The sequence below is a fragment of the Aotus nancymaae genome, unplaced genomic scaffold, assembly GCF_030222135.1.
Source record: "Aotus nancymaae isolate 86718 unplaced genomic scaffold, 86718_ANA_hifiasm-v0.15.2.pri h1tg000016l, whole genome shotgun sequence".
Taxonomy (NCBI): Eukaryota; Metazoa; Chordata; class Mammalia; order Primates; family Aotidae; genus Aotus; species Aotus nancymaae.
Genome location: NW_026988428.1, coordinates 68,874,257 through 68,893,017, shown reverse-complemented (window position 1 = coordinate 68,893,017; position 18,761 = coordinate 68,874,257). Strand labels below are relative to the sequence as shown.

Sequence of the window (18,761 nt, the reverse complement as noted above, 5' to 3'; positions counted from 1 at the left end):
AGTGAAAGAACCTCTCTGTGGCCCCTACTCCCTACCCTCTCCTCATCGTGTTAAGGAAACGCCAGGCTCTTGAACAGGCTAATGTGACTCTCAAGCCCTGTTGTGAATATGCAACACACACAGTCTTTCTCTCTCTCTCTCTCTCTCTCTCTCTCTCTCTCTCTCTCTCTCACACACACACACACAAAAAAAAAAAAAAAATTTTGGCCCCTGCCCTTCTAAACTTAAATGGTGGCAAGCCCACCATGCTCTTTCTTTAAGAGACTTCAATAATTGAGGAAACAGCCCTGGTTTTAAGAGGTACTAGGAAGATTTCTGAACTAAACGTAAAGGATGGGAATACATTTATTCCCTTGAGCCCTCCATCATTTTAACCCCTACTTCCCGTGTCCACTTGGGCCTCCAATCCAGGACCAGATCTCTGCTGCCCAAGGCTTTGCCACAGCCCAATTTCCACCCCTTTCTGACTTGCTACCTGTTGGGAGAGCATTTTCACCATGTGCACAGGTGAACAATGAACAGAAGCCATTTTGATTGGCAACCTTCCAGCTTTACAGAAACCACAAATCTGACCCAGACAAAGGACCAGTGTGCGCGACTCCATGGTCAGGATCATTCATCACAGGGCACAGCCTTGGCGTTCCCTTGCTTGGCTGTACCCTCAAGACCAGAAACTTGATTTTGAGTGACTGCACAATAATGGCTCACAGTGGGCTCAGCAAGAGATGACAGTCCTTCCAGACTTCCACAAGCTGGGACCCTGTCTTAATGGATATGTCCCGCATCCTTTACTCTTTTTGGCTAAGAGTAAGAAATCTCTTCTTGTTAAATGACAGATGTCTGGGATTGTTACTCTTGCTCTGAGCTAACTCATAAGAATTAAAATAAAACCTTGGAGGGAAAGTAAGGAAAAAGGCTCATGCTATTGACCCTGATACTTCAGTGACAGAAATAGACACAGTTTGAAAGACGTTTCAGAAAGCAAGATGTCTTCTCTTGGTCCCCAGAATTATCTTCCTGTGTTTGAAGAAACTCAGACGCTAGATGGTAAATGATATCAAGGAAAACTTCAGACAAGATTCCAGCTATATAAATACTGTAAAACTAATAAAGTAAGATGAGAAAAACTTAAACATTGATTTGGCTCTGCTAAAGCAATTCATATAAAGTTATTCATCTAAACGGCTTACCATTTATTTCTAATAACCATGCAAGGCATTAATTCTGTAATGTAATTAAATGTGGTCTACGTTTTATTTGATTGAATTAAAACACTCTGTGTTTTTTATGCTCACATACCAGCTTGCTGGTATGTGAATTAAGTTATTTTACAAACCACTAAAAAAACAACTGGCAGAAAGATATAGTCTTTGAAGAGTGCCTCCTCCTAGCTCTCACTCACATAGGCTGGACCCATTGCACAGAAGCCCTAGGATTCCAGGTGGGCATCAGAGATCCTGGGCCCAACCAGACTCACATATGGAACCACGCTTTTAGAAAGCTGGCCTGCAGTGAGACTCTCCAGGCTTGACTGACTGACAAGCCTGGGCTAGAACACACTAATCCCAGGAATGGGGAGGATTAAGGTCCTGTTCACACTGGTCATGTCACTAAGCCAGTGCAGGGATGAGAAGACTTGCATTCTGATCCCAGAACCAGTGCCTTTCCTCAGTGTGACCTTGAGTAAGTGCTCTGACCTCCTCACACCCTGGGGTGCTGCCTGCCTGTGTTCCTCCCTACACTGTCATAGAGAACAAACAAATGAGAGTGCATGTAAAAAGTGTCAGAACCACAGAGCCCTCAGTAAATGTCAGAGATTATTTACTGTTGTCATTATAATCATGGGCGGTGGAGGCCAAAGGGCAGTGCTACCCAAGGGGAAGAGAGTCTTGGTTTCAAAGATAAAAGACCTGCTGTGTTTGGAAAGCCTGATGCAACTGGGAAGATGAAGAAGAAAAAGCTCAGTCAATAAAAATGCCTGTCAGACCAATCCGTTAGAGTCCCAGGCTGTGTGTGAGCAGGAGCTGCAGAGCCATGAGCCTGTGTGTGCAGGAGCCCCACGGTGGCTGTGCGGGCAGTGGTGGCAAGTGGTGGCAAGAGACACTAAACAGACGTGCACATATGGTGAGTCACGTTCCAGCAAGGCTCGCCACATTCTGCCATCAGGGGAAAGGGACAACTCATCATCTTTGCTTATCATATACATCCTTGTTGCCACAATTTCTAAAACCACTTATACTGCCTGATGTACATAAACAGACTTTGAGGTCTTCTCTGTGAAGATTTTGCCATCTATTCCAACCCTCATGACCCCTTCTCTGAACTCTGATGACAGCATATGTCTTCCTTTGATCATTTAACAATTAATCTTAAATAGTCCTGAACAACTGTTTCATTTGGATTCGTGTTGTCTCAATTAGGTCACAAACATGCAGGCATTTATGTCACCCACAGGGCCTGAACTCAAAATGTTAATGCCAAAAACCCATAAAAACTTAATTTACAATTTTGAGTACCAAACTCAGAGGCTCATGGGCCATTTTGAGGGAATACTAGATACCACAGGAGTTGAAGAATTTCAGAGTTGGAAGGTTTGTCTGATCTAACCACCTGTTTTTCCAGTGTTAAAATTCTTGCAACAATATCATATCAAGTACTTAACTACACTAGGTTAGAATACCCCCAGTGATAGGGAACTTGCTGTTTCTCTAAGTGGTTATTTCATCTTTGGGATATTCCAGCTCACAGAAATCTGTCTTTCCATGACCTTACTCTTCTGCATAAAAGCCTTCATGTATTTCAGAACAGCGTCAAGACTTCAAAGAGTTGCCTTGGGTTCAGGTCAAGCCTCTCCACTTCCTCCAACTGTGTCTCTCACGTGGTTTTTTTATAAGTCCCTTTACAATTCCCTTCACACTTCTTCAAATGGGCTCTAATGATCTTTCTCAAGCTATGGGAGTGCCAAAGTGAATGCCCAGTGTATGAGTATGATTTGTGTAGATTAGAGCAGACTATTGCCTCTCTCATTCTAGATGCTGCACATCTAGCCATACAGCCTGAAACCCCATTAACTTTTCTTGGCAGACACATTAACAGTTGATGTATGCTGAACCCATTCATCAACTAAAGTCTCTAAATCGTAGTCTGTGTGATCGTTTTTGTTTTAAAGATGGTACTACTGAATCATATCTCCTCCACTGCATGCTTCTGCCATTGGTATTTTTAACACAGAGCAACAGCTCAGATGGAGTTCTGTTAGATTTTCCGTTTGCTAGTTCTAATCCATCTTTCCAGCCTGTCACTATGCCATCAGTTCTCAGCTGGTCCTCTAGTGTATTCAATGACCTTCCAAGTTTTGTTGACATTTTAAATCTTCAATCAGGATGTAGGCTAAATAACCTATAATGTTGGTTTTTATAATTTAATTTATCTGAGAGTTATTTAAACTCTCTAGTTTAATAAAGTTTTGTACCTTTTAATAAACTGTCTAGTTTATTAAAAGGTACAAAATATTGGTTTCTAGTTTTATTATATTATAGTAAGGAATGGTTTTGGAATCTATTGGTCATCTTTCCTCTGTAGCCACAAACATGATCATTTTTTGCGTAACTTCTATGAGAGGAGTATATATATATGTATGTTTTAATTGTATGGCACACAATTCTATATTCATCTCTAAAGCATGTTCATTGATGGTATGAAATACTTTATATACTTCATGTACTTTTGCCTGACTAATGTGTCAAATGTGAGGCAAGTTTGTTAAAAGCTTCTGCTTTATGTATCCTGCTGTTGTGTTGTTTGGTGCATAAAGCTTAATACATGTTGTATCTTCTTTACAGATAGAACTTTTTCATTACTACAAAACTTTCCCCTTTTATCTTCCTTTACTCATATCACTGGAAAAATGTTAGACAAAATGAGGACAACAATCTGTAGCAGAGATCTCTGATAAGTAGTGGCATGTGGGCATAGCTATTCAACCTATCTTCTCGTCGCCATTCTCAAAACACTCCTGCTGGCCAGGCACAGTGGCTCATGCCTATAATGCCAGTACTTTGGGAGGTCGAGGTGGGCAGATTACCTGAGGTCAGGAGTTCAAGACCAGCCTGACCAACATGGCAAAACCCCTTCTCTGGTTAAAAATACAAATATTAGCCAGGCATGGTGGTACACACCTGTAGCCCCAGCTACTCAGGAGGCTGAAGCAGGAGAATCACTCAAGCCTAGGAGGTGGAGGTTGCAATGAGCCAAGATCATGCCACTGTACTCCAACCTAGGTGACAAAGCGAGACTCCGTCTCAAAAACACACACACACACACACACACACACACACACTCTTCTTCACCCTGCTCCCAGAACTCAAGTAGTATCTATTTAATTATTCCATTTTCTACTATCTGACCCTAATCATGTTGAGTTACATAACAAAGGAGAGACGAAAAAGAGGTAGATGAAAGAGGAATGAGGGGAAGAGACACGAGTCTCAGTGGAACAGAAGGGTAAGTATGTGGAGGAGCCAGACTTAGCAACAGTCATGAGCACTAATATATATCCTCCCCATCCTTTTCTTTCCCCATGATGGCTGGGTAGTTCTTCTGGCATATTTCAGGGTAGTCCAGGTCAGAGACCCCTTGCTGACACAGGTACGGTTACCTCAAAGTTCATTAGATCCAGAATTAGAAGGTCTGGGTTCAAGTCTTGGTTCTGACACTTACAAACTTTCTGGTCTTGGATAAGTCACATTACCTCAGTAAGGCTGAAGAGTTCTATATCTGAAAAATCAGTTGGTAATACCTACTTTAGATAGAGGTTGTGAAGATTTAAAAAATGCGGTGGCTCTGCTGGGGAGGAAGGCAGCAAATCACACTGCCATGTGTGTACCTATGCAACAATCTTGCATGTTCTTCACATGTACCCCAAAACCTAAAATGCAATTTAAAAAAAAAGTGGTGGCTCATGCCTGTAATCCTAGCACTTTGGGAGGCTGAGGCTGGTGAGTCATAAGGTCAAGACCATCCTGGCCAACAGGGTGAAACCCTGTCTCTACTAAAAATACAAAAATTAGCTGGGCATAGTGGCATGCGCCTGTAGTCCCAGCTACTCGGGGGGCTGAGGCAGGGGAATCACTTGAACCCAGGAGGCGGAGGTTGCAGTGAGCCGAGATGGCTCAACTGCACTCCAGCCTGGCAACAGAGCAAGACTCCGTCTCACACACACACACACACACACACATACAAGTGCATGTGGAAGTGTCTAGTACAATAAGATGCATTTAATAAATTCTAATTAAATAAGTTTTCTGATTTACCAGGAGCCAGGGACCCCATTTGAAGAGTCACTGCCCTATAGCTCCTTCAGATGTCAGCCAAGGGTCAAGTAGAAACTGGGGGGTGGAGAATCAAGTGGCAGCTGGGTGAACACGGAGTGAAGAAATGTGTGCAGGAATGCTGAGGCATTTGGGGACAGAAGACACAGGGATGGATAAAACCTGAGGAGGCTCGGTAGACTAAGTGTAGATAAGACTAAGTGTAGAAAGAGAAGTCCATACAGCCACCAACATTAAAAAGTGTTGATTAAGCCCTTCTTACAGTATGACTGGGCAAAATAATTTAGGCTGAAATTATACTCTCTGTACACTAGGAATTTAGCATAAGAATATCGAGCTCTATAAGCTATAGTGGCTGGGAGGAAAGGAACAGACAGAAGAAGCCATGCACCATGAGAGAGACCCAAAAGAACCCTCCTAGGTTCTGGCTGACAGTCATCCTGTGACCTCAGAGCCCTGCTAGGGAAAGTGAAGGAAGCTACCTGCTCTGGTGGTGGGGAGGAGCATGGTGGAGTTCTCAGGGGAAAGTAAAGGAGAGCTGAGTTCAGAAAAGGGAGATTTTCAACAGCAGAGGGGATAGAGTAACAGTGAGATACTGAAGATGCCATAAGGGCAGTGATGGATCAGAAAGAATGAGTCCTATTGAAAACCCAGGTCTAGCTCAGGGGATTAAACATCCTCACCCAAGATATCTGGTTCTGTCAAATGTCCCTCTCTAAAGTATGGCTGTGTGTGTGTGTGTGTGTGTGTGTGTGTGTGTGTGTGTGTATGTATGTGTGTGTGTGTGCGCGCTCTCACATGTATGTCTGGTGCTGGGTTACTGGGGAGCTAAGGATGGGAGGAGGACAGGATATGTGAGAAGGATGTAGGGATGAAGAATTCATGATTCTAATGTAAATACAAAGCGTAGGTTCTGAGAGGCCTTTACAGATAATTTGCAGGGAACTAGAAGGTGAGATGCAGTTAGCACTAAGGTATCCTTGCAGCCTCCCACAGTAACTGTGAAAATTAATTAACCTTCACAAAGTACTTTGCACACGGAGTGTTAAGGTGCTATGCCAGAGCGAAGCACTAATACTCAACATCACTAGAGCTCCAGCTAACGGCGCATAGGCCAAGGCCTTCCTGCTGGGGAACACTGCTTGGTCAAAATATTTTTTTTCCTGCTTCTTCTCTCCTTTGCTCTCCCTTTTAGATAAAATCTGTTGGGGTTTCAGAATGTCTTAGAAAGTCATCCATTCCCCTGCCTAGTTTGTAGGCAGGGTGTGCTGATATCATTTCAAGACAAAAGTAGCTTCTGCCTTTCATAAATAAAAGTGTAGGCTTGACCTTGGAGAGAGGAAATGGCATTTCTCTACAATTTATGTACATTTCAGGAGCTCACTGAACTCAAGGCAGAGTTTCAGAAATGGCCACTGGCCTTGGGAGCTGTTATTCTGGTTTCACGTGTGTTTTTGGGGAAGTGGTTTGATCAATTATGTCTCTTGGTTTGCAAAGTTTGGGCAAAGGCAAACGTGAAGAGAAGGAGACTCCCTCCTTCTCATCACAGACTGAAAGCTTATAAAGCTCAAGTATTCCCTACGCCTTTGTTTTTCAATGAAGAAAATGAGCGTCAAAGCAGCGAAGTGACCAAATTGCCAAGGGTCAGAGTAGGAGGAGGAACCCTGGCCTTGACTCCGGGTCCCATGGTTCCATTCACATCACTACAATGTCTGGCCCAGCAGCCTAGGTTGTAAAATAGATAACTCCATACATTTGCATTTAGAATTGTCAGTGTTCCAAACTACATCTGGAATCCATCAACTGGGGAGTGAGCATGAACTGGAGCAAGGTATGAGGCCAACAGTGCACACTGCCATGGCCAAAGAAAGGCAAGATTATGCGAGGGGCTGGACTCCCACTTCCCATGTTACCCACATTCCCTCCCACCCCCTGCCCCAGCATGCTCACAGAATGAACGTGATCACAGAAGACGACTCTGGACTGGAAAAGTCTCAAGAAGTCTGCTGTTTGCAAGAGAAAAACATGGAGAGGAGCTGATTCCAAGGAGGGCATGGGGACTGCTGCTAAACTTGTCAAGGCCAAGTATGGTCAACCAATGATGCCAAACAGGCAGCCAAGTGGTATTCCCAGCCTACGGAGTTGCAGAGGATTGAGATGGAGCCCTCCCAGAGCACAGCCTGCAGCTGGCCGTTGATCTAGAAAGCACTTTCCTTCAGAGCTCAAAGCATCCCTCTCAGATATGCCTAATTTAGCCTCACCCTCATACATTACAAGTACAGACTTTAAGCCACCACCTCAGAGCAAGGGAACTGGCCCCCGCTGGGGTGGGACCTCTGGCATCCCGAAGTGGTTCTGGTGAAAAGTCTGGATCTGCTGCTGCCTCCAGACAGCACAGCTCTACGTCCCCTGGAGATCTCAGCTTTTCTTCCAGAAAAAGGTAAATGCAGGGGATGCTCTCCATGGCAAAGAAATTCCCAACTCTAAGTTCTTCCCAGTATCTATACTGTATCCCTTATGCTAAAGTGTGAAGCCTTCTCCACGTCTGCACTGTGAATGCAGAGGGGACTTGCTCAGTGGAAGTCCCACCTCCCTTCCTTGGAGAGAAATGGAGGCACAGAAGGGGCTCAAATCCAAAATTTCTTCAACCTCTGTGCTAAAGGACAAGGGTGTGGGAGACTGAATGGTCCTGCCTTTATTCTGATATGCAGGTTAAAAAATAATTCATGGCCGTGAGTGAGGAGGACTCTGGGTTGTTTCTAACGATGCCCCAGGACACTCTGAGGGGTTCTCCTAGCCTCAGCTATCAAGGGCTTGCCACCTCAAGCTGCCACCTCATTCCTCCTAGGAAGTGGGGGTGAATGTGAGGAGGAAGGTGGGGTGGGACTTTTCCACTCACAGCCACACTGTGACCTGGGGGATATGACCCAGCCTGGGATGCTAGGGACGGGGAGTGTGTGTCCTGCCTAACCTGCATGAGGCCGGACTCCCCCAGAGGTCAGCCTCATTTTCTCTGGCCCTGTGGGAGAAAGAAACAAGGTGTGTGGTTTGCACAAGGAGAAAGAAGTTAGAAGCTGTGCTGCCCATGGCAAAGCTGTTCAATGTTTCATTTGCATGAGGATTTTCTGGTCTGTCTTGCGCAGAATTTCCATGCATCTAAGCGCTGTCTCCTCAGTGTGATTGTGAACTCCTCAAGGAGAGGGACTCTATGTTCCCTTTGCTTAACTCAGACCCTGGCATGGAGGGAGTGCTGGTTCGATGCTAGCTGCTGGTAACACACAGACTATGTTCCGCCTGGTGCCTGGCCTGGGGCAGACATGCAGCCGTCCTGACCTGAGCTGTCATCTCCAGCTTCCGGGATAGGCAGGCGTTTGCCAGATGGAGTTGAAATGTCATTCCCTGAACTGAAAAGTAAGCGAGTGGAGGCACCTGGGAGATATTCTCACAGCTCACCAGAACCGACTCTTCTCCGTGGGATTCCTCCAGGCTCCATCCCAAATCAGGCCATCCCCGAGAGCTTCCTCCCACTTCATCTCCAAGACCTGAAAATGTCCCTCCCACCAATAACCTCACACCTCCAAACTCACTTTCTAGATGTCTCAGAATCACTTCACCTCACCCTGAGTCATTTTCAAATAATCCCACTTTCATATCCTACACCCTGTTGGGATTTCCAGCCTCTTGTCTGATGTCTGAGCTGCAAGTGCCCTTATAGATAGGTCCACCAGCAAGGTGTGACCCACCTCTTTATAAAAAAATAGAAGAGACTAAAAGAGGCTCTAATACAAGATATCAGATGTTGCCAATAAGGAAACGGATGCACAGAGGGTAATACAAGTTGCCTGAGGTCACACAGCTGGTAAGTGCCAGTTCCTGTCTCCAATTTCAGTGCCCTGCTCACTACAGTCTGCAGTTCTCTGGTTCTGCATCCAGAGAATACCTCTGGAATGGGACTGGCCAAAGAGTTCAGTGAGTTCCCAATCCCAACACAACTCCCTAGCCTGATGCGGGCCTTGATTAGCTGACCCCAGACAGGCACAGCTGGCAGGGATACTGACGGAGGATGGGCACGGAGAGGCTGGAAACTTTGGCTGAGCTGGTTTTGCACATGCGGCCAAGAGCGGCTTGACTTTTATCTCAACAACATTTCAAGCAATCATGAAATGAGGACAAAACACTAATAGGGGCCCTTAAAGATGGATGCCAGGGGTAAGCAGCTCTCCAGCAGGTCAGGGGCACTTGTTTACTCCTGCAGGGATGCAGGCCAGCAGAGGAGGTCCTGCAGATGAGATGCCAGGCCAAGGCTGGGTAATTGCCCACTGGTTCAGACTGCAATGATCTCCTTAGAGAACAGAAGAAAGCCTTCAAGCCTTCCCCTCTGGGAGAGGCCACGTGACTTTTGCTGTGGCTCCTCCAAGGTGATCAGTGCTGGGGTCAGAGGGGAGAAGGGGTGAAGTGGGGTCAGCAACTAGTCTAGCCCCTCATTTTACAGATGGGAAAACCAAGGCTCAAGAGAGGCCAAGAAATTCGAGCAGAGTCACAGAGCTAGCTGGTTGCAAAGCCATACAAGGCTCAAACCCAGGACTCCTGATTCCCAGTCTCCTACTTCCCAAAGTTACACGCTAAGCACCTGGACATCCCGTTAAAATGCAGATTCAGTGGGGCTGGGGGCAAGACTTTGCCTTCCCAAGATGTTTCCAGGTGATGCCAATGTTGCTGGTCCACAGACTACATTTTGAGCAGCAAATCTCTACGCTGTTGCCTGGAAGGATACAGGGATCCTTAAACTTAGCCTCTGACTATATTGAGGCTCAAACTCTCTACTTCAGCCAGACAAATCCTCTAAGACTGACAAAGATACTTATTTAAAATATTAATAATTATTATTTTGACATTCATTGAATGTTTATGTGCCACCACTGTTCCAAATACTTACATGCATTATCTAATTTAATACTCACAGCTCTGTGAGATGGATACTATCCCTATCTTGCAGATAAGGAAGCTAAGACTCAGGGAGGTTAAGCAACTTGTCCTAAGTTGCACAGCTAGTAAGTGAAAGAATCAGTATTCAAACTCAGTTCTGTCTAATTCTTAATTAGGAAATGGCTACATAAAAATATACACTTTAATCCTTTCCTTCTCTGAACTTTGGGAGCCTCTCTCCAGAATGCTCTTAACAATCCTGCAGCCAAACCATGTTTCCCCAATGATACTGGGCCTCAACTTCCTCATAATGCAGAGTCCTAAAAGTCTTTTCTCCCCAGATCTGTGTATACACAATGGACCTCAACAAGTTATTTTTAGAGTTGAGGTCAGGGAGGCACAAGATGAAAAGGAGACGGGACTGACAATAATGTATCAATAGATGATCTACACAGCAAGACACAGGGTGATCTCTTCTTGTCCAATTAGAGGCTGCATGCTTGCTCTAAGACCATTTCAGCATAGACTCTGAAACTGCCTTCCAGGCTTTGCTAGAAGTGTCTGAATAGAGAAGCAAGTGGTCTGTGGAACTGCCTAGCCATGGGATTGTTGAGGATTCCTACAGAATATGAGCAAATCTCTGGATGTGGGCCAGATTTCACAGCAGAGGCATGGGGCAGGGCCTCCTCTGTATACTTCCAAGCTCTACTCAAACCCAGCCCTGTGTTTTGGCCTCACCTTCAAGTTTATGAACCATCCCTAGTCATACCACATCTAAGGCCATGTTCACAAGATGTAAGCTCATGGCTGTAAAGCTGTTAAAGAACTATGAACAGCACAGCACCCATAACCATGCATTAATTCTCATGAACAGACTGGTATCCAGCAGGTTTGCCTCAGTTTTGTGATACACGTGCCTGTTCTGACTCTGGTTCAGTTCTTCAGCAGCTTCTTCAGATGTCATTTAACTTGCCTGGTCCTGTCTCCTGGAGAGGCCATGGAGGCAAATAGGGCAGACGAAGAGACATGAGGCCATGAAGGGAGATAGTGGCCAGGAAGAGGGACATTCAGCAGGACTATAGATCACCTTACCACACACGCCCCCTCTGCAAAGTGGACCGATCTGGCACTGGGGGATGGCCCAGTATGCTGGGGCCTTACTGCCTGGAGGCAAGCGGAGTGATTTTTCTTCTGGTTGTGGGCACCTGGCTAGCTCACCCCGAGTCCTGGCTCTGCTGTTTACAAGCTGTGCCTTCCGGGTCACACTACTTAACCTTTCTGGATCTCCATCCCCCCACCTGCAAAATGTGCAGATAATAAATGAGCAAAATGATAACCAGTCCCTATTTCAAAGGATTGTGGTGAGAACTAAATTAACTAGTGTATGAAAAGTATTTAGAATACGGCCTACCATATAGCTTATAAAGGTGAGGGAGAGCTTAAAATACATATATCGTGAGAGACATGGGGCCTGGTCCCCACTTCGGCAGACAGCAATAAGGAGTCATCACAGAATGTTTTGGCAGAAGACCTAAGAGAAAGTGCACTGTGTGTCTTTCTTTTTCACATATAGTTACAGAAAGCGGCTGACATTGGGGTACCCACCTTTTTAGGGCACACTCCAGTTCGTTCTTCTCCTCATGGGCTTCTTGGAGCTGGGAGAAGATTCTGGTCAGGAAATCTTCAAAGTTGGATAGTAAATGAGGCTCATCCTTCTTCAGCTGCAGCCAGAGCTGCTTGACATCACTTTCACTGCAAGAGAAGAGATGTTCATGTGGAAGTGTGGAAATGAGGCTTCATGGGAAATACAGAGGCTCCCAGATAGGAAACTGACAGCCAGAAACAGTGCCGTCAGAATCAGTATAAAGATGACCGTAGCTAACGTGGACCGAAGGCTTGCTGCATGCGAGGAGCCTCATGGATATCAGCTCATCTTGTCCTCACAGTAACCCTACGAGGCAGGAGCTGCAATTACCCCATTTACGGATGAGGAAGCAGGTGAAGAGAGGTGGAACAAGCTGTCTAAGATCACCCAGCAGTAACTGATGGAGTCAGGGGTCCAGCTCGGGGCTGTCTGACTCCGATGTTGGCCTCCTTCCCCATCTCGCTCTGCTGCTTCCGTTCTCCCATGTCCTTCATGACAGGCTCATGGGGTTGAGCATACTCAGAAACATGCTCAGGTGCATCTCCAAATGCGAGGAGGAAAACAGGAGGATGGGAGCCTGGTGCATATGAGGACACATGCTATGGAGCTAAAGGTGAGAGCTTGTTGCCCCCAGGAAGGGTGGTCCTCACTGTTGAGAGGCAGACTTGCCATGTGATGGATGGCAGAAAGCAATTGTCACTGCAGGAAGGGAAGAGAATATGCAGCACCCCACTGGGGCCTGGTGGCACTAGAGATGACTGACAGGCAAAAAGAAGGGAAAGAGCAAGTCTGAAAGATGTGCTCACACAGAAAGATAAGGTGAGAGAGATTCGGGAGATCCAGAGGCCGATAGACAAAGGCACAGAGGCACGTGTGTACACAGCACAGCGACAGAAACACATGGACTCAGGCTGAAACCCAGGGAGGAAATGAGGAGGGGACACCCTGTTCTCCCTTTCTGGAGAAACTAAAAAGTTTATAGCCAATGATCAAGCTAAGTTAAACATAAATCTGAAAGAGAATAGGTTTTAATTCAATAAAAGTTAATAATTTCTCACAGCTAGCAGGCAATAGAGTGTTACAGCATCAAGTTTGAAAGTTATATAACAATAAACAGTAGTGTTCAAGTGAAATTTCATAGGCTATTTTATTACAAATAACCTATTCAACTTTATTCTAGCAAAGTAGAGAATAAATATAAATCTTATCCCCCAAACAATCAGGTTTTTGATTTTTTACATTAATAGACACATGTATATTTTCCAATACTTTTTTCACATTTAGATAACAAGATGTAATAACTAGCTCAGTTCACTGTCTTCTCAAAGTCTTTTGTTACTTATTCACTCTGCGTCTTAATCTTGCAAATTTATAGCTATTGAAAATATAAGTCCTTCACCTCCTTCCATCCTTTCAACATAATTACATTTTGACTTTCTTGTTAAACTTTGAGACTTTATGTAATGCACATTTCACATTTAATTAAGGAAAATCACTTATGACCATCGTTTTATGAGAATAAAGCTATCTGTATGCCTATACTTCTCTTGAGCTCTTTCCAAAATTTGCTGGTCCATTTCAGTCATCTGCGCCTTGACAATCTGTCACCAAAATTCATGTTGGCTCCCCAGGAATCCTCAGGATAAAGAATAACATTATTTGTGCTAGTGTAATAAGCATTATATTTTAGAAACTTTCTTCAGAAGTGACATTTGATAGTGCTATGCTAGCAATGCTCCTGTGGCATGGACATTACTCTCTATGTCCTGCAGAGAAGAGGCCCACTGAGAAATGGGTGGTGACCTCCCATTCCTGTGGCAGGTTTCCCTGCTGTGGTCTGAATGTTTATATCTCCTACAAATTCATGTGTTTAAAGCCTAACCCCCAACATGATGGTATCAGTGGTTGAGGCCTTTGAAAGAGGTGATCAGATCTTGAAGGCAGAGCCCTCATGAATAGGAGTAGTGCCATTGACACTGCGTTCTGTAATTAGTATTGTTTTAAAACTGTACGCTAATTCCCAAATATGACATGAAATAAATGTGTATACTATTATGACTACATAAACAATATCCCTGGAGAACCAGGACTTTTCCTGAACTTGCACCACTATTTGTGTCACTTCCTTTCCCTGTCCCACTTCCACAAATCCCTTACCAGTTTATTCTGGGAGTACCTCCTTAATAAATCACTTTAAGACAAAAACCACACAAACAGAAACATAAATGTGACTTGTCTTCCATTAAATTCCCAAACCAGAAAATCTGAGGGTACCTTTGGCCAGGAACCCTCAAGATAAGGAGTAAAATCCTTTGTGCTTGTGTAATAAGCATTATATTTAGAAACTTCATCCAGAAATGATATTCAATAATGCCATGCTAGCAATGCTCTTGGAAAATGGACATTACTCACTGCACCCAGCAGAGAAGAGGCCACTGAGAAAGGCGCCAACCTCTTATCGGTTATCTGGTCATCTCTTTAACACGCCATTCCTCTCTCCCTCCTTTCCTTGCTCCATCTCTTCCACCAAATTATCTACCATCTATCTATCCATCCATCCATCCATCCATCCATCCATCCATCCATCCATCCATTTCCTAATTCACTCAACAAGTATTTATTATGACCTATTGTAAACCTTGCACTGTACTGGATGTCATGGGAGAATCTGGGAAATGAGGGAAGAGGAGGTAAGGAGACTCTGTTTCCCAAAATGAGTTCCATTCCTCCCATCCTCACAACACACACACAGCATGTTGTGATGGTCTCACTTCATCCTATAGGTAAAATGTAGATATGACACAGGGTTCAGAGAAAAGAGGATCTCAGAGAGACACCACGGTGACCTCCCATCCCTGTGGCAGGTTGTTCCCTGTTGTGGTCTGAATGTTTCTATCTCCTGCAAATTCATATGTTTAAATCCCAACTCCTGACGTGATGGTATCAGTAGGTGAGGCCTTTGAGAGGTGGTTAGATGATGAAGGCAAAGCCCTCATGAATGGTACTAGTATCCATATAAAAGAAGCCAGAGGGAGCTCATTCACCCTTCCTGCCACATGAGGACACAATGAGAAGACAACTGTCTATGAATGAGGAAATGTGACCTCATCAGACAGCAAATCTGCTGGCACCTTGATCTTGAACTTCCTAGCTTCCAGAACTGCCAGAAATAAATTGTGGTTATTTATAAAGTTCCCCATCCAAGGCAGTCTATTGCAGCAACCCAAATGGACTGAGACACGCCATCACGAAGTAAATGCATCATAAAATCAAGGTTCACCTTGCCAGCCTAGGTCTGTCTGCCCACACCTGCCAGGTTCCTGTTGGAGCCAACTGAGCTAAAGTCCCCAGTGAGACTTGCAGACCCACCTGCTCCTCTTCCAACACTCTTTGAAGTACTTAGTCATGGCAACAACATCTTGCCCCAGATTTTCTGGAGAAGGAACAAGTCTTCAAACTTTTGATGAAAAACAAGCCAAAGTTCACTAAGCTGCCAAATCACTCAGTCAGACCACCGAGAAAAGCCACAGTGCAGACGTCCAGTCTCCAACTTCTACAACACACGAAGGTCACCCCTCCCAGGAGGATATTAGAGAAGAGGCTAGAAAGGATTCTGGGAGGTTTATCAATCCATTTCACTGCTTCAAGAACAACACACAAATCATTTTAGTGAGCAAAATCTTTAAAGACTCCTCAAATCTTCACAGCCTTTTCTATTTCCCTATCTGGGGTCCCAGAGTCATGAATGTTTCCCTCATGCTGCAACCTAAGCCCACTTCAGTGAGAATGGAAGTAGCTGATCATCATCTCCTGTGTATCAGTTTTTACACTCTCGAGACCGCCCCAAAGCCTCCTCTTCTTTGGGACATCTCATTTTGGCTCAGTTCTGCACTGGTCTTTGCTATAGGTCCTCAGAGTCACATCTGGTGGACTCTAATTGAGAACCCTGCCAGGAAGGCAGCTGCCGGGCAGTGAGGGCTGGGCAGAGAGGCCCCTTCTTTCCATTACAGTGCCTCAGCTCACCTGCTCTGCCTTCTCCTTTCCCCTTCTCCAGGAGGAGGTGTCCCACGGTCACCAAGAACAGTCTCTGTGCTCTGGCCTCCTGTCCTTGGAGAAGCTGAGAAGCTGAGTCAGGTGTATGACTAATGAGCTTCCCACCCGCCTGTGCCCTTTCCACTTGCCCAGCTGCACCTTCTGTGATCCACACCTGCTCCAGCCCCTTCTAGGCCCGCAGCAAAGCTGCTGCTGCTGCTGCTGGTTTTGAGTTGCACTTCCTGTGAAGCGCCCCCACGAAGATCTTTCCTACGCCTTTGCCTGTCCCTTTCTTGCCTGGAACACACTTTGCCAGCCTTTCCCAATTCTGCCACAGTCTACCAAATTGTTTGCTAAGAAAATCAAACACTGCATGTTCTCACTCATAGGTGGGTGTTGAACAATGAGAACACATGGATACAGGGAGGGGAGCACCACACACTGAGGTCTGCGGAGGGGGATAGGGGAGGGACATTGGGGGGTAGGGAGTTGGGGAGGGATAACATGGGAAGAAATGCCAGATATAGGTGATGGAGGGATGGAGGCAGCAAACCACATTGCCACATATGTACCTAGGCAACAGTCCTGCATGTTCTGCACCTGTACTCCAGAACCTGAAATGCAATTAAAATATATATATATACACAAACAGATTATATATATATATAATTCACAGAGCTTCAGCCTGCAAATCGTACATAGGTCTCTTCTCTCTTCATCATTTTCCACCATAGCCCCTTCTCTTCCCAAGCTCAGGAACATCAGCTGTGATCAGTAGGGCATTCCCGCCCTGCAGGAAACACACACGCAGCCCAAGACCTAGAGACCCCAAAACAAAAAGGCCAAAGGCAAAGGGTAAAGGGGCAGAAGGTATTACATGCTTTCAGGCCCTCTGTCTGGTTTCTACTAGCTATACATCACATTTTACTTATTTTATTTACTTAAATGTCAGGGCTTGGATCCATGTGTCTATTCCAAAGCACTTTTCAGGAAAAAAAAAAAAGGTGGTGGGGGCAATTATGTTTTGTTTGAGGTCCAGCCATCTAAAATGTTCCAACTAGTGGCCTGCTAAGAACTGGTTAATTTTCCACCTTGGCTCCTGCACAAGCTTGGTTTGCTGTGGACGCAGTGTGCAAATGCTTCCATGTGACGGGCTTTTGCCAGGAAGGTGCCCACAGCTGGGGCAGCTGGGAGGCACATAGCTCTAGAGACCCAGGAGTGGCTCTGCTGGAGGTGAAGATGCTGGGGAGCTGACGGTGATAGGAAGCCTTAGGGAGAACTCCATGAAAAACCCTGAAGGCATGGTAAAGCCCCCCGATGTGTGAGCGCCCCATGGGGAGCGAGGCTGAGCCAAGGACTTGAGGTTGATGCACTGCCGGGTGTGAGGAAGGTAGACGGGGTGGGAGAGAAGGAGAATAGGAATATTTCCTAAAGAAAAAAAAAATTTAAAAAGCAGAGACAGAGCCCAACACATGGCCAGGTCATCACAAAGGACAGGCCCCAGGTGGCAGCACCATGGGCAGGGACCAGCACCACATGGTTAATAAATGTTAATTGTTGAATGGGCACAGGAAGAGGTTTCTACAAGGCTGGTCTCCATTCTATAAATCACCGTGACCACTTACTCTTCCAAAACCTTCTGGGCTCCAAGTCTGTCCATCAGCATCTGGAACTGGGCTTCCTCGTCTTCATCCATGTCTCCTAGATCCTCCTCCCCTCTGGACTGATACACCTGCTCTTCGTGGTGCTGGGTCACCTGCTCACCTGCATCTTCCTGACTTGGGTTATTCTGGCTGAAGAAGAAGTGACCTAGGGGACGCAGGGCACAAGGATCTGAATCAGACCATAACCACCCAGCAAGAGCTCGGCTTTCTCAGCTGCCAGGGATCACTGGAGGTTCATCTGAGAGAAGGAAAGGGAAAGCCCTTCCAGTCCCAGATTCTGTGTCTTTTCCACTTCCACAAGCACCCCACCAGTGATGCTAGAATCTGGGAAAGGCATAATGCAAGACAGATGTGGTGTCTCCTTTGTGGTTCTCAGTCTCTTAACATCTGGCTTAGAATGCATCTCTGTTGATTTCTTCTTTAAGCAACAAGTCCTTTCCCTCCACTGCATTCCAGCACCCTGACTGCAGAGGCACATATTGTCCTCCTAGTCGTGCCCCTGCTAGCATCACTAGACTTCACATCTACAAGCTCCCTAACAGTTTCCAGTGTACTTTCTCCATACTCATGCTGCCTGGTATTACAGCACTCTGTCTTATCCTCCTAAGTGAAGCAGAAGCTCCTGAAGGTCAGCAAAGGCATCAGATTCTTCTAAGAAAATTATATGGCCCTGCACATGAGGCAGATGTACGGTAAAATTTGCCTTTGATATATCTGATAGGATAGAGTGCCTGCTTTCTTTATATTGTTCATAGATCTCAATTTTCCTTCCTCCAGGTTACCCTGAGAATGGCTAGTCCATTCAAACCTTCTAGAAATTCCTCTGATAGCTGTTATCCCTCAACCCGGAAGATTCAGCCAGACTTGGGTAGGAATGAACCATCCAGTTGTCCCACTTTCTGGCCACTTTTCTATCAAGGCAGAAAAGGAGAGGCTGCAAATCTCCGGACAAATCCCCCTTTTATGCCATGCCTTCTACGGAGCTTCCGTCCATCTCCTTTGCCAGTCCCAGTGGGAGGGAACTTGGTTGTGACAGTGCAGGGGGCGCTGAGCAAGCAGCAATGTAAGCAGTTGAGACAGGCATGTGAGGAGGCCCAAGCAATCCAGAGCCTGGAGACTATGCACTCCAGGTCCCTCAAGGAGGGCAGTAAAGCTTTAATACGT

General features: G+C 45.6%; 1 protein-coding gene across 8 annotated transcripts in view; it reads right to left on the bottom strand.

Annotated features, from left to right (window-relative positions):
- The window catches only part of CRACR2A (calcium release activated channel regulator 2A), a 141,402-nt gene that overhangs the window by 51,537 nt on the left and 71,104 nt on the right, over positions 1-18,761 (bottom strand). For all 8 annotated transcript variants that reach the window (XM_021671346.2, XM_064377530.1, XM_021671348.2 and 5 more), the window contains 2 exons: positions 17,559-17,742; positions 11,862-12,008 (listed from right to left, as the gene is read on the bottom strand). In XM_021671346.2, coding sequence (XP_021527021.2) covers positions 11,862-12,008; positions 17,559-17,742 — 331 coding nt within the window. The remainder of the gene's footprint in view (positions 1-11,861; positions 12,009-17,558; positions 17,743-18,761) is intronic.